The following is a 15858-nucleotide window of genomic DNA, read 5'->3' as shown; positions in this document are numbered from 1 at the left end:
TCTGACACTTACGGAATTTACACGTTATTGAAAGCACATACATAATTAGAGTACAATGCAATGCAATTTATATAACAACATGTTATGGCACATGGTTCTGAATATAAGCACTGTAGGAATTTGGGGAATAGAGTGATCAATAAAAGAACAAAATTAAGCCCACCTGGCAGGGCTCGGTGGTTGAGCGTCCACCTATGAACCAGGAGGTCACAGTTCGATTCCCAGTCAGAGCACATGCCTAGGTTGCGGGCGGGATCCCCAGTCGGGGGCATGCAGGAGGCAGCCGATCAATGATTATCTCTCATCATTGATGTTTCTATCTCTCTCTCCCTTTCCCTTCCTCTCTGAAATCAATAAAAATATATGTTTTAAAAGAAGAAAAAAATTAATTATAAATGTGCAGGGGCTAGATTCAGAAAACCACAAAACTTTATGAATCATCATAAAAATGGGGAGGCAAATATGTTTTCTAATGGGCAAACTAAATATCGTAAAAATGTCAGTTATTCCTACATTTTCAACAAATTTAATGCTATGAATTCCAATGTGAAGCTTTTTAAAAAATTTGACAATATTGTATAGTTCTTTGTCAGTATAGGAGAGTAAATTTTCATAAAAAAACAGAAGAATAATGATGATAGGCTTTCCATATCAGATATTAAAATGAAAAATAAATTGCCTGGGTCATGCACAAGACTACAGATGGCTATTCTAGAAACAGATTACAATTCATTTATTCATGAATAATAAAGTTGTGAAAATTAATATAGGACCGTTTTTGACCTATCAAGTCTTAAAATACACATACTACCCAAAGTTTTGCAGCTGAATGAAAAAGATAGTCTCCTGTCTTATCAGTGAGCCTATCAATTGGTAGAACCATTCTGGAACAAACTTTGAAAAAATGTTCAAGGGCCTTAAAAATATCTACAACCTTTGACCTGATGTCTTTAGCTCTAGGACTACATCACCAGGAAGCAATTTGAAGAAATCCTTATTTAGATTTACATACAATGACACTGCACATTACAATAATGAACATATAGACAAAAAAAAACCTCAATAATAAAGAAATAATAAATTACACATACCCACATGATTACATTCTAGTCATTAAAATTGTGATTTTGAAAATATCTAATAATATGGAAAATATGAATAATGTTAAGTAATAATCAATAAAAAATATATCAAAAAAGAAAAGTATGTAAAAAGTACTACATTCTACCATAGTAAGATCATGTTAGTATTAGAAAAAAAGACAAACATTGGTTTTTGACAGGACAAAATAATCTTATTCTTTAATGTGTAAATAACAGATAAAAAAAGGTACATAAGTTGCACAGTATATTTTTGGAATATTAAAATTCCATAGGTTTGGAATAGTTGGAAGTATAAAAGGGCCTTGAGCATGGCAATATTGGAAAGCACATGTCTGCAGAAAGGGAGGGGCCTGAAGTAAAAGGGAATGTACAGTTGGAAGTGTCCAAACTCACTTTCATAGGAAATAGGAAAGGTTTGATAGTTGAGCCCAGGCAGGCTGGGAGGAAGAGGAGTGAACCAGTCACGTGCTCTTGGCCCCGGTGTGGGTGAGGAATGGGTCCCAGGCAATCTCAGTGAGAACGCAGGAGGGAGAAGGGTCCTAAAAGAATTAACAGGACAGACCCACCTAGATCTGGGAATTTCAGCTCCAAACTGTGCAAGACACACTGACCTGTGAAAAAGCTGGAAGTGGCGCTATAAACCCATCTTGAAAGAGTCCAATTACTGGCTAAGAACTGGCCAGTGCTTCCACCATCCACCTCCCGCAGGGGGACCTTTACTTTCTATTTTTTTTAAATATGTTTTTATTGATTTGTAGAGATAGAGGAAGGGAGAGAGAGAGCAAAACATAGATGCATCAACAATGATCTGCTGCCTCCTGCATGCCTCCCCGCTGGGGATCAGCCTGAAATAGGAGCATGTGCCCTGACTGGGGATCAAACCTGTGACCTCTTGGTATATGGGTCGATGCTCAACCACTGAGTCACACTGGCCAGGTGCAGGGGGACCTGTAATAACTCCCTCCCTTGCTGCAGAAAGCCTGTGGCATGATGGTCCAGGTAGTGTCCCCAAAGCGAGACAACACAATGGGGGTGCCAATAAGTTGTAAATACAGCTAAGAATCGCTGTAAATACTGCTGAAACAAAATTCATGCCAAATATTCAAATGTTAAACATTCATGTCAATATTCAAATGCATAAACAACTTAGAAAAGTGTCCACATAAGTTTGACAGAGGATGCTTTGTCTAGAATAATCCATGAGCCCTAAGTGACAAGGGCCTCTGTCCTCGGTGACTTTTGTTTACCATGAGAGAAGCAGGACTTACAGTCTTGTTCCCCTAAGCACCTCCTCACTGTCCACATTGGGGGTTTTCATTCGCTGTGAGTCCGAAGGGAGAGAAGGCAGCCTCCTGTGTACCGGTGTTTTCTTTGCAGGAGTCTGTAGTCGGCAGGAGTCTGAGATTCGTCCCAGACGGTGGCGGGCCGCAGAAACGCTCCTAGCCCCAACACTCAGTGATTTGTCCTCTTGTTCATTCCTGGGGAAGGGAAATCAAGTTAATTACAACAGAGAGAAAAGATCTAAGTTTCTTATTGTTTATGATCAAACATTATACCCCGTAAGATTAAGAGTTCACTGCTGCATTCCCTTTTTCTTTTGTTAAATATATTTTTGTTGATTTCAGAGAGGAAGGGAGATGGCAAGAGAGAGAAACATCAATAATGAGAGAGAATCATTGATCAACTGCCTCCTGCACGTTCCCAACTGGGAACGGAGCCCACAACCCGGGCGAGGTGCCTTGACCGGGAATAGAACTGTCACCTCTTGGTTCATAGGTCAACGCTCAATCACTGAACCATGCTGTCTGGGCCCGTTTTTCTTATCTGCCCCAACCTAACAGTAATCCTTCTGTGGTCAATATTTGAATAGCATGTTTCTATCCTCACACACTGGCCGTGACCTGCCCTGAGTGTGATTCTCATTCTCTCACGCCCTCCACAGTCCGGGTGTTCATGTGTGCACAGCACAGGGAGGAGGCTGGGTGGTTATTTCTCATACGTACTGCGTCCTGTCTGCAAAATGGGTCGGTCTCTGCTGAAGTGGTTTTGCTTGAATTGTCATCACACCATTCAAATCACTATAAAAATTGTTGGAGAAGCGATGGATCTGAGGAAAGTAAAAGCAATAAAAATTAAAAAGCATCCATAGCCACTGACACCATGACTGCCTGCTAGGAATCCATAGGAAGCAACGGCACATTCAGACTGGCTAATGGGAGGAACATTCCATGAAGAAACTAGAGTTTGTAAAGAGGTGGGGAGCGAAATTAACAAGGAACAGCTTAATTCCCCAAGGCTTATCACAGTGGGGACACATGCCCACACTTGGGCCTGGAGCGACAAGGGTTGCTGCCTGGAGAAATGCCACCAACACACTGTGACCTGGCAGCCGGGAGAAAAGCAGCACCACACCTCATGTTCTCTAATCTCTGAGCGCCCACAGCGGACAGGTTCTGGGCAAGACAGCCAGGGAACGCAGCCTCCAGGGCACCCCAGGGGGAGGCAGGTGCAGAGCGCACCAGGAGAAGCAGAGCAAAGGGGCCCCAGCTCCTGACCGGCCAGCTTGCTCTGGTCCTCCCCTCCCTTGTCCTTCACAGCTTCCCCCTCTGCTTCCTGGGAGCAGCATGGTGCCTGGAAAACTCCCAGCCCCAGATCCAAAGGCTTAAATTTAAATCCCAGTTCTAACTGCTTCCTGGTTGGTGATCATGGGAAGATTACTGTGGAGTTTTAATTTCCTGATCTCTAAATTGGGAATAATGACACTTACTTCATAGAATTATTATGGGAATGACATTAGACAACATTGGTGAAAGCATGAATTAAAGGCTCAATAATCAACTCTTTATTCCAGTTCCTTAATATATCCAACTAGGATTCAAAATAATATTTAGACCTAGAGGAACTGGGTATCTGACACTAGAATTCTATTCTGGGTCAAGAATAGAGGTAGCGCCATAGCCGGTTTGGCTCACTGGATAGACCAGTGATGGCAAACCTTTTGAGCTCGGCGTGTCAGCATTTTTAAAAACCCTAACTTAACTCTGGTGCGGTGTCACATTTAGAAATTTTTTGATATTTGCAACCATAGTAAAACAAAGATTTATATTTTTGATATTTATTTTATATATTTAAATGCCATTTAACAAAGAAAAATAAACCACAAAAATGAGTTCGGTTGTCACCTCTGACATGCGTGTCATAGGTTCTCCATTACTGGATAGAGCATCAGCCTGGTGACTGAAGAGTCCCAGGTTCGATTCTGGTCAAGGGCATATACCTTAGTTGCAGACACAACCCCAGTAGGGGTGTGCAGGAGGCAGCTGCTCGATGCTTCTCTCTCATCAATGTTTCTAACTTTCTATCCCTCTCCCTTCTTCTCTGTAAAAAATCAATATCAATAAAGTATATTTAAAAAAAAAAAGAATAGAGTTAGCAACTACAATCACATTTTCCTCATGTTGGATAAATGTAAAAAGAAATGTTAGAGGAATAAATGAAGACCTATTGCAATTACCACTAGAATACTTTGACTATTTCAAAACAAGTTCTATTAGTATTTATTTGTACTTTTACCTGTGTTGTCCCTGTATTTTCTTTCAGCATTTATCCAGAAAAGAACCTCAAAATAGATGTAGCAAACATTTCTTAATACTATTAAAACCCACCAAATATCTGTAAATAATTGCTTAGATATCATCAGGCAAAATAAATAAACTTGAGAAATGGGAACATCTTCCCATTTCTCAAGTTTATTTCTTCTGCCTGGTGTTTAACGGTTCCATGTTGTTATCCACTGTTCGCTTCTATGTAATTCACACTGCCTATTTTAGTATGCAAAGTGGGAGATGATGTTGAACCTGTCAGAGCAGTTTCAAGAGACCAAAACTTACAACAAACTCATAGCAACTCCAACAACAAAAGCAAATCAGACTTATTGTAAAGCCTGCACACTGGAGAATAAAGCGATCCTGTTAGGTATTCCTGTTTCTAACCAGTACTCACCGGCCGGTATGCCCTGTTCAGGCCTGTGTCCTTTCAGGCTCACAAAGGCGTTCCTTAGACTTGCTCCTGGGCTAGGGCATATTTTCGCCTCTGCCTTGAGTACCCTCCCCTTTCTTTTCAGCTTACCAAATCTTGGCTATTGTTTAAGATTCAGTTCAGGTCTTACTCTACTTCAAGCATGTCAAACTCAAAGGCTAACATGGGCCAAATAAACAAGGTTTAAGTTTATGTGGGCCGCAAAAAAAAAAAAAAAAAAAAAAAAAGCTTCAATTTTCCCAGAAACGAAGGCTTATTTCAGTAAAGACATGCTGAATACAAAGGGCTGAAATAAACGAGTAATCGTTAACATAGAATAATAGAACATTTTAATAACAATTCATATTTTTTCTTGAACATTAACTTACCAGACACTGAATAACTGCACAAATTAATAAGTGTAATGCAAATAAGCCTATTTTTCTTGTTCTCCAAAAGTGAGATATTTCCTGTTGCACACACCAAACAAGTCAGTACAAGACTAAAGATGTGGCAGTTGGCTGCTATAATATTCTCTGCTAGTGTTAGTGGAGAGAAATGGTGTACCTGCGCATAAGGAATGTAAGGGAAATGAATGCAACACAACTATAGTAATCAGTCATTAGCGAACGTTGTAGTTCATTATTAATAATTATGTATAACAAACTATTGTAAAAATTAAATTATGAAATTTTTAGTAAAATGTTTCTTAGATACCATTATATTGGCTGGGCTGCAAAAATATTCGTTGCAGGCAGCATGCGACCCATGGGTCATGAGTTTGACATGCTTGCTCTACTTTGTGAGGGGTATGCTGTTTTTCCTTTGAACCCTACATCATTTATGAGCTAAAGGACATATAACTATTATAATATAATGAAATGTAATATAACATAATATGATATGATATAATTAACATCTGATTACAATAATAAAACTAACACTTGAGTGCCTACTCAATGCCACACAATGTCTTGTCTCCTTTAATTCTCATAGATAACAAAACCAGTTTTGAAGGAAAGGGGCTGATTCAAGATCACAAAGCTAATAAATCATGATGTCAGGCTCCAAACTTGTAGTCTATACCCAAAGCTCAACCTCTCATTCACTCTATTACCTACTAGTTTGCCTCATCTTGTGTGTGTGCATGTGCGTGTGGCATGGCTGCACTCCCACCAGCTAAATTATATGTAGCTTGAGACCAGGAGCCCTCTCAAACCCCTTTTCCCTGCTCCCCTCTACACAAGATGGGCTGTGCGACACATAAAATCCCAACTCCTTAGTACTACCGAAGGTCTCCCATGAATAAGCTTCGCTTTCCACTAAGTCTTTGAGTAAGAATGCAATTCAACAAAAATTTACTAAGACAGTTGCTAGGTGCTGTGTTAGTGACTGTCATATTGACACAATATTGCCCTCACCACAATCCCTTGGACAACATATTACTATCCTCATTCTACAGATCAGGAACCTAAAGTTTAGAAAGTTCAATCAACACGTCCAATATAATCCCCCTATAGGTCTCTTGATTCCAAATGCTCTGGTCTTTCCACAATGCCTCTGTGGGTCCCAGTATCCCATCCTCTAACCCAAAGTCCAATCACTGTTCCCTAAACATGCCCCATCTTACCTTCCTCCGTGCCTTTGATGGGCCTGAAATGTCCCACTCAGACTTCCTACTCCTTTATTCTCCTAAGACACATTGCTTTTGCACATCATCCGCAGAATGTATTGCATCTGACTTTTTTCATACTTCTTGTTTTACTAGGTCATGGACTATGCTTTCTTCATCTACATATCTCTTCAAAACACCTAATACAGTTCACTTCACACAAACTCAATAATGTTGGATGAACCCAATGTATACTCACTGACTGAGTCTTTTATCACTTTGGTGGGAGGAGATGAGAACATCTGTAACCTGCAAATTGGCTAGAAATATTGGGGCAAGCATTTTTTCTCCTCAAAAATATGGAAACAGTGTTACAGCTCAAAGCTGATGGAAAGTTTCAAATCTGAGTGTCCCCACTCTATTAAAGAATGTGGTGATTCTATTAAACTCCATGAAATAAGTATTTTAAAGATTAGTCTTAACAAACAGGCCCGAATATCTTGATAATAAAGTTTAATACAGTGATGGCGAACCTATGACACGCGTGTCAGAGGTGACACGTGAACTCATTTTTTTTGGTTGATTTTTCTTTGTTAAATGGCATTTAAATATATAAAGTAAATATCAAAATATGTCTTTGTTTTACTATGGTTGCAAATATCAAAAAATTTCTATATGTGACACGGCACCAGAGTTAAGTTAAGGTTTTTCAAAATGCTGACACACTGAGCTCAAAAGGTTCACCATCACTGGTTTAATAGAATAGTAATCTTGACAAACTGAAGCCAAAGGTATAAAAACTGAAGGAAAGAGAGAGAGAGACTAGGGGGAAAACATTACCTGGGGGGTATTATGATGAAAAGCCAGTGAGATGCTTTGAGCTTCAGAACTTCTGGATGGGGGAACACTCATTAGATCAGTGTTAATACGGGAAATGAGTCCCTGCGGAGATTTAGCCTCAGCAACTTTCAATTTTTCTTTCTGTTTTCTTCTTCCTGTGTCAACAGAAAATACAGTTATTATTAATAACGTTATCTAATATAGGTACTTAAAAGTCACTGTTTAAAGAAAATATTTGTTCTTGAGTTACCATGAGTTTGCTATGGCCTCGGACCTTGCTATAGAGAGCAGAGACCCATGGAGCAATTGGCTGACATGATACTTCTCCACACGTTCTTAACGAATGCCTATCATTTCAGTATTAGGCAGAAAAGTAGAGATTATATACTGAAGCAAGAAAAATTCTCAGAATTTTATATCAGAATTAATGCCTTTGGTTAGAAAAATAATAATATTTAAATTAGCATGATTATTACTCTATTGTACAAATTGATCACATAGCACCATCCACCACTAACATTTCTATGACTAGAGGCCCAGTGCATGAAATTTGTGCATGGAGGGTGGGGGGAGTCCCTCAACCCAGCCTGCACCCTCCTGCAATCCAGGACTCCTCGGGGGATGTCCAACTGCTGGTTTAGGCCCAATCCCTGTGGAATCCCTGGCACCTAACTGCTCGCCTGCCTGCCTGCCTGATTGCCCCCAACTGCCTCTGCCTCAGCCCCCGCCAGCGTCGCTTAGTCTGGAAGGACATCCGAAAAGACATCCGGAAGTTCGTTCAACTGTCCAGTCTAATTAGCATATTACGCTTTTATTATTACAGATTTGCTTCTGCTCAGTTTCAAGTAATTTAGAAAACATTTTATAAAGCTAAATGCAATGATTATTAAATGATCTATGTTTACATTTTACTTTACATATAACATCATCTATACTAATAATAGAGGAATATGCAAATTGCCTGGGACACCATCATGGTAACAGTAATGACCAAACAGTAGGCTGTGTGGGGCGACAAGGCCGGCAGAAGGGTTAGAGAGGAAAGACCAAACGACTGAACAGCAGGCTGTGTGGGGTGACCAGGCCAGTTAGGGGCAACCAGGCTGGCAGGGGGGGCAGTTAGGGGCGACCAGGCTGGCAGGGGGGGCAGTTAGGGGCGATCAGACAGGCAAGTAGGTGAGCAGTTAGGAGCCAGTGGTCATGGATTATGAGAGGGATGTCCAACTGCTGATTAGGCCCAATCCCATGGATCAGGCCCAAACCAGCAGTCGTACATCCCCTGAGGGGTCCCAGATTGGAGAGGGTGCAAGCTGGGCTGAGGGGACCTGCTCCCATGCATGAATTTCATGCACCAGGCCTCTAGTAAACAATAAAAAGCCAATATTTCATTATTAGAGATTAGTTAGGTAAGGTTTTTGTTTGATTTTTTTACCATAATACATTTTTAAAAATATGACTTCTAGGTTCTTTCTTGTATATTTCTGTGGGTTTTCCCCCCAGAGTACATGTATATAATTTTTACAACTCAAAAAGGATAATGTCCTTTTTGAAGAGATTAAACATCACTTGTGAATGAAGGCAGAAAATGCCTGTCCCTCTAACCCCAATTCTGCCCTACGTATGGCCAGGCTGGGGTGGGCATGGCACTGACAAAGAAGGCCTCTTTTTCTTTCTTTTTTTTTTTTCTTTAATATATTTTTATTGATTTCAAAGAGGAAGGGAGAAGGAGAGAGAGATAGAAACATCAATAATGGGAATCATTGATCAGCTGCCTCCTGCACGCCCCCTACTGGGGATCGAGCATGTAACACAGACATGTTCCCTTGACCAGAATTGACCCTTCAGTTGGCAGGCTGATGCTCTATCCACTGAGTCAAACCATTTAGGGCAAGGGTCTTTTTTTTCTTTTCATTAGGTCAAGTTCACCAAATAAGTACCTGTGAGTGTAACTTCCCAGTTTTTTCTAATCAGCTCTTTCGATATTTCTACCACATTTGTCCAGATGTGATCGAACACTTCCGCAGCCACAGCGTCTTTGATACAGTCATGAGGGGAAATGGGAGGAAGTCCGTGCTTGCGCCACATCCCACAGTGGTGAGCTGATTTCTGTTCAAGTTGTTCATTGTCACTAAGGACAAAATCCATTCTAATTAATAAAAGAATCAAGGGTTAAAAGTAAATAATGATACCTATCTACCTAACACGCATTCATAGATGTATATTATACACATACTAGAGGCCCGGTGCATGAAAATTCATGCACTGGAGGGGGTTGTCCCTCAGCCAGGCCTGCTCACAGTCCAGGAGCACTCAGAGGTGGGAGGCGACCTGACGATCAGGGGAAGGTGACACCCCCATCACACCTTTGCTGCTGCCACTGCCAGCAGCGCAAGCCTTGGCTGGCCTTGATTACCTGAGCCTCGGGTGGCCCTGGGCGGCTGGGCAGCCGATATCTGAGGCTTGCCTGCGCCTCAGGCTAGCCCTGGGTGGCAGGGGGGCTGAGGGCGGGTCCAGCCGCACCGTGCACCTGCCACTTTCCTGTCTGGGCTGAAAGGACTGTGGGACTCCGGCAGGGCTGAGGGGACTTGGCACCGCCATCTTTGTGATGGAGTGATGGCCAATTTGCATATTATATCTTTATTAGATAGGATAAAAAATATCACATTCTTTTTTTAAATAGTGCATTATTTTTTAATGTACCAATTTTCCATTACAAGGCAAATTTTTATTATATAATATGTGTAGCTTTTGTTTAAGAACCAAATATGCATTTAGTGCTGAAACTGAACCGTCCCCTTTGCCCTCTGTACAGCCAGGTATAGGATACCAGGAGCTCCTGGGCACCAAGGCATGTTCACCATTATACTAAACACAATTCTTGTTTTCTATCTGTACCATATTGTCAAAAACAGCCTGGCTGGCATGGCTCAGTGGCTGAGCATCTACTTGTGAACCTGGAGGTCACAGTTCAATTCCTGGCTAGGGCACATGCCAGGGTTGCGGGTTCAATCCCCAGTGTGGGGCAGGCAGGAGGCAACCAATCAATGATTCTCTCCCATCATTGCTGTTTCTATCTCTCTCTCCCTCTCCCTTCCTCTCTGAAATCAATAAAAATATATTTTAAAAAAGACAAGAAAGGGAAGCAGTCTTCTAGCCTAGACATTTCCTTCCAGGAACCTGAAAGCTTTTGAGAGCACAATACTCTCTAAAGAATGGAAAATCTTTTGGAAAGTGAAATATACACAAAGCACTAAATGAGCATGTAATCAAACTAAATACCAAATAAATTAATATTATGAAACCATTAAGTCAGTGCCAAATAAAATTCTACTCACTCTTCTTTTCTGTCGAAAGCGAAATATTCTTCGATTTTTCCATCCACATCATAGACCTCTTCCTGCAGGGATGAACATGCCACTAGGTCGGCTACCTCTGTGCAGTTGGGACCTGGCAGGGCTGGGGCTGCAAATGCTGCTGGGATTATTTGAGAGCCGGAGATGCACAGCCTACAGGGAAAGCAGATTCTCCATAGGAGCTTGTAGAACGTCAAGAATACAACGTGTGCATGATTATGGTAGGTCCTTAAATTATCCAGAAAGCACAGTCCCAAATTTTAAAGTCACTAAATATTACACTTAACAAAAGTCATGTCCTTAGAAGCAACATTTTTAACACGGGCATCATTAAACATTTGAAGGGCTTCTTGGAAGCCTACATTACTCTATGAATTTGCATCCTCTTTGATACAATGATAGGATGTCATGGCACCGTCACAAGTATGTGTGACTGGCATGGAGGCATTCATTGAAATCTGTTACTGAGCAAAAGTAAATGGCTGGAGCTGTAGTTCTTCTGCTGCTACTGCCTTGGGGCTCAGGATCCAGTAGTTTTGATTTCATATCTAGCTCACCTTTCAGAGATTCTTTGAAACAAAGGTTGAAAAGTTAACTCCCTTGCCCAGCCAATGTGGCTCAGTGGTTGAGTGCAGACCTATGAACTAAGAAATCACAGTTGGATTCCCGGTCAGGGCACATGCCAAAGTTGTGGGCTCAGTCTCCAATGTGGGCTGTGCAGGAAGCAGCTGATCAATGGCTCTCTCATAACAGATGTTTCTCTCTCTCTCCCTCTCCATTCCTCTCTGAAATCAATAAAAATATATTTTAACTCCCTTGATATCGGTATTACACACACAATCATCATCATCATCATCTGGAATCAGAAGCATCTTATAAAAATAACTAGAGGCCCGGTGCACAAAAATTTGTGCACTCGGCGGGGAGAGGGGGTCCCTCAGCCCGGCCTGTGCCCTTTCGCAGTCTGGGACCCCTCGGGAGATAACAACCTGCTGGCTTAGGACTGCTCCCGGATGGCAGAGGGCAGGCCCAATCCCTAGGTGCAGCCCCTGGTTGGGCTCAGAGCAGGGCCGATTGGGGAGTTGGGGAGCCTTCCCCTGTCATGCACAGAGCAGGGCAGATTGGGAGGTTGCGATTCCACCCTCAGTCATAATCAGGGTAGGGCCGATTGGGGGGTTGGGGCACCGCCCCCTGTCACACTCAAGGCAGGGTCGATGGGGAGTTTGCGGCGCCACCCCCTGTCACGCACAGAGCAGGGTCGATCAGGGGGTTGGGGCGCCGCCACTGTCACACTCAGGGCAGGGCTGATGGGGAGGTTATGGCTCTACCCCATCACACACAGAGCAGGGCCCGTGGGGGGGGGGGAGGGTGTTGGGGCGCCGCCCTCTATCACCCACAGAGCAGGGCCCATCAGGGGGTTGGGGCGCCGCCACTCTCACACTCAGGGCAGGACCGATAGGGAGGTTATGGCTCTACCCCGTCACACACAGAGCAGGGCTGATCAGGGGGTTGAGGCGCCGCACCCTGTCCACACAGAGCCACAGAGTGATCAGGGGGTTGGGGAGCTCCCCCGTATCAGGAACAGAGCAGGGCTGATCAGGAGGTTGGGGAGCCTTCCCCTGTCATGAACAGAGCAGGACGGATAGGGAGGTTGTGGCCCCACCCCCTGTCACACACAGAGCCGCAGGGCGATCAGGGGGTTTGGGCGCTGCCCCCTGTCACGGTGATCCCAGTGCTGGGAAGCCTCTTGGCTCCGCTGATCCCGGTGCTGGGAGACATATTACCCTTTTACTATATAGGATAGAGGCCTGGTGCACGGGTGGGGCTGGCTGGTTTGCCCTGAAGGGTGTCCTGGATCAGGGTGGGGGTCCCCACTGGGGTGCCTGGCCAGCCTGGGTGAGGGGATGATGGCTGTTTGCAGCTGGTCATACACCCTTCAGGGTGGGGGTCCCCACTGGGGTGCCTGGCCAGTCTGGGTGAGGGGCTGAGGGCTGTTTTCAGGCCGACTGGAGCTCCCAACTGCTCCTTTTTTTCTTTTTTTTTATTCTGGGCCAGCTTTAGCTCTGGCTCCAGCTCTGAGGCTTCTGCTGCTGAAAGAAGGTATCTGGTTTGTTTCGGTTCTATAATCGAAACACTGTATAACTCCAGCTCTAAGATCCTGGCCTCCCTGAAAGCAGGTTTCTGGGGTTTTGTTTAGCTTCTATATTCGTTACAATGTTTCTTAAACTGCAGGCTCAGAGGCCGGCAAAGCAGGTGGGGAGCGTTGGTTTCCTCCATCACTGAAGCAAGCAAGCCTCATGTTAGTTTCAAGCTGCCTGGCTGCCGGCCGCCATCTTGGCTGGCAGTTAATTTGCATTTCTCGCTGATTAGCCAATGGGAAGGGTAGCGGTCGTACACCAATTACCATGTTTCTCTTTTATTAGATAGGAGGATGCTCTGTACCTTCCCTTCAATGAAATCTAAACTTGCAAGTGGTGAAGCCAAGGCTCACGGCTGAGACAGACATGAAAAAGTGTAATTAAAATGCCATTAAAACTACCTTTTGGAACCAGTTTGTAGGAACTTACTGCCTGATGTGGCTGCTGCGTTGGCAGGCATCGGGGGAGGATTCGTGACCTGCAGAGCGAGGCTTGCTGCCCTGGAAGTGGCGGACCCCTTCATCTGTTGGCAGGATGACCTGTCTTCCTAATACTCTGCAAGGTTTAAAAAAAGAGAAAGCTATTCATATTTTTATTGGAAAAGGTAAAATGTTTTGCAACTTTAAAAGTCATGTAAAATACTATTTTAAGGAACATACTGGCACATGGGAAGTATCCTGGCATCACAGAAAACCACAGGCTTTCAGGGAGAGGCCAGACTGTTCTTGCCACTGACAGACTTGAGGCCAAGTTCTCAGGCGTCCAAGCCTCTGACTCAATATGTTTGATTGTCTAGGCAAGATAGAATGATAACAGTCATCTGGAGATAAAGTCTATCAGATCGTTACATCGAGGGCACTGGCTTTCAACAGTTTTCATCTCCTGGCACAAGTAAACTAATTGCTAAAATTCTGCAGCACATCAAAAAATACATATATTTTTTGCCACATTGAATTTTTAAAACCTGTCATACCCGCCTGTTTAGCCAGGGGCACTGACTTCTTTTCCCTTAGATTGTCAAATAAAAAAATGACAAATAGCCAGCACAAAAATAGCCATCGGTTGTGAATGGTTCAAAATTACACTTATTTTTATTGTCATATGAGCAAAAAATATATTTTTGGTGTGCCGCAGAATTTTAGTAATTAGTTTACATGTGCCATGAGATGGAAAAGATTGAAAACACTGATTGAGGGTAATGCAAGCACACAGAAGTTCCCTATAAATGTTAACTAAGATCTACATAATGAATAGAAATCTATAAATATGTAGACTTGGCTTATGTTCCTTGCATGCCGGGGTCCAGCCCCAGCGGGTCCAGGGGTCCCCAAAGGTGTGGACGGAGTCGGCGAAGAAGGAATGACATGGAGACAGCGTTCAGTTGATCAGCAGCCTAGCCAGGATCTCCAGCCAAGTTCTGGTCTCGATCTCTAGAGAGGTTCTGCTTTGGATCTCCAGCGAAGTTCTGGTTAGGATCTCCAGCCAGGTTCTGTGTCCATGTTCTCTTGCTAGGTTCTCTAGGTTCTCCAGCCAGGTTCTGTAGCCATGTTCCCTCGCTAAGTTCTCCAGCCAGGTTCTGTAGCCATGTTCCCTCGCTAGGTTCTCCAGCCAGGTTCTGCTCAGGTTCTCCAGCCAGGTTCAGTCACCAGGTTCTAGTCAGGTTCTCTTGCCAATTTCTGTAGTCAGGTTCAGTCCAGGATCTTTTGCCATGTTCTTTCCAGCGAAGTTCTTCTGTCTGTAGGTTCTGTGTAGGTTCTGTCTTCTTTCTGTCTCCTAAGTTCTGACTTGTTACATCTGTATTTATACCAGTTGATTCCAATCCTATCAATCTCTATTCCAAAGGTTAGGGCATTTCTTATCTCCATTCCAGGGAGTAAAGATTATGTAGCTTAAGCATGATTGTTCATAGTTAAAGTGACTAATTACCCACCTGGCACTTAGTTAAGAGGTTTTATTCCCTCCCTAACTTCAGGGGAAAATCCCCACCTGGGGAAACAACCTTTCTCAGAGACCTTGGTTAAAACACATAGTGCCAAGAAGGTGAACAAACATATTAAGAACAGTATGCCATATATGCCAGGTCCCTTGAAACAGCAAGGATGGACCGGCTCCCGGCACTTGCAATCATTTCTTCTTCTATCCTCCCCTCCTTCATTTTTTATCTTAACTATGTGATTTAACATTGACAGGAGCTGGTCTCAGTTCCTGACACATTGGTAGGCTCCCCAGGCCTAGAAAAGTCAGCGCCCACAAGTAATAGCTAAGGGACCGATTGCATTCTCTGAGGCGGAGGCTTATAGAGGACTAAAAAGAAAAGATAAAAACCCACCTAGTCAAGAATTTTTTAAAGGTATCTAGTGGATGTCACCAGAAGATCTGCTGATATCTGTATGAATATTCTCATTTACCTCCCCGGGCACAATACAGAGGAACTTCGGAGAACCTATATGGATTTCCCCCTAAGTAGTTTGGCTGAGTAATTGAAAGAAGAAAGAACTTCCCTTTATATCCAATCTAGAGTCTCCATCTTTGATATAAAAACAATAAAAGGTCCCTCCTACACAACGAATGCAATGGTAAGGTTCATCCATCTAATCCTTCAGCAAATAATGAGTCCTTCCTCCACACCCAAGCTGTGCCCGACTTTCAGTTCTGAGGACACACACGTGTTGCTCACATACTAGTGAACATGGAAGTAAAGGGTGACCTACCATTCTTGCATTTGTTCTGAGGCTGAGCTAACCGCTTCTCAGAAATAAAAATGCACTTGAGTATAGGGATGTCTCAGTAGTTCC

The 15858-nt window shown here is 43.2% G+C and overlaps 1 protein-coding gene across 1 annotated transcript in view; it reads right to left on the bottom strand.

The window, feature by feature from the left end:
* Nucleotides 1-15858, bottom strand: part of LOC308514057 (protein FAM149A-like) — a gene marked incomplete at its 5' end in the record, with an annotated part of 46081 nt that overhangs the window by 6471 nt on the left and 23752 nt on the right. The window contains 6 exons of the mRNA XM_081084097.1: nucleotides 2372-2581; nucleotides 3107-3210; nucleotides 7573-7727; nucleotides 9510-9718; nucleotides 10908-11078; nucleotides 13493-13618. Of these exons, the coding sequence (XP_080940223.1) occupies nucleotides 2372-2581; nucleotides 3107-3210; nucleotides 7573-7727; nucleotides 9510-9718; nucleotides 10908-11078; nucleotides 13493-13618 (975 nt within the window). The remainder of the gene's footprint in view (nucleotides 1-2371; nucleotides 2582-3106; nucleotides 3211-7572; nucleotides 7728-9509; nucleotides 9719-10907; nucleotides 11079-13492; nucleotides 13619-15858) is intronic.

Source organism: Myotis nattereri (assembly GCF_964212035.1).
Source record: "Myotis nattereri genome assembly, chromosome: 2".
NCBI classification, from domain to species: Eukaryota; Metazoa; Chordata; class Mammalia; order Chiroptera; family Vespertilionidae; genus Myotis; species Myotis nattereri.
This window is presented reverse-complemented; position numbering and strand designations above follow the sequence as displayed.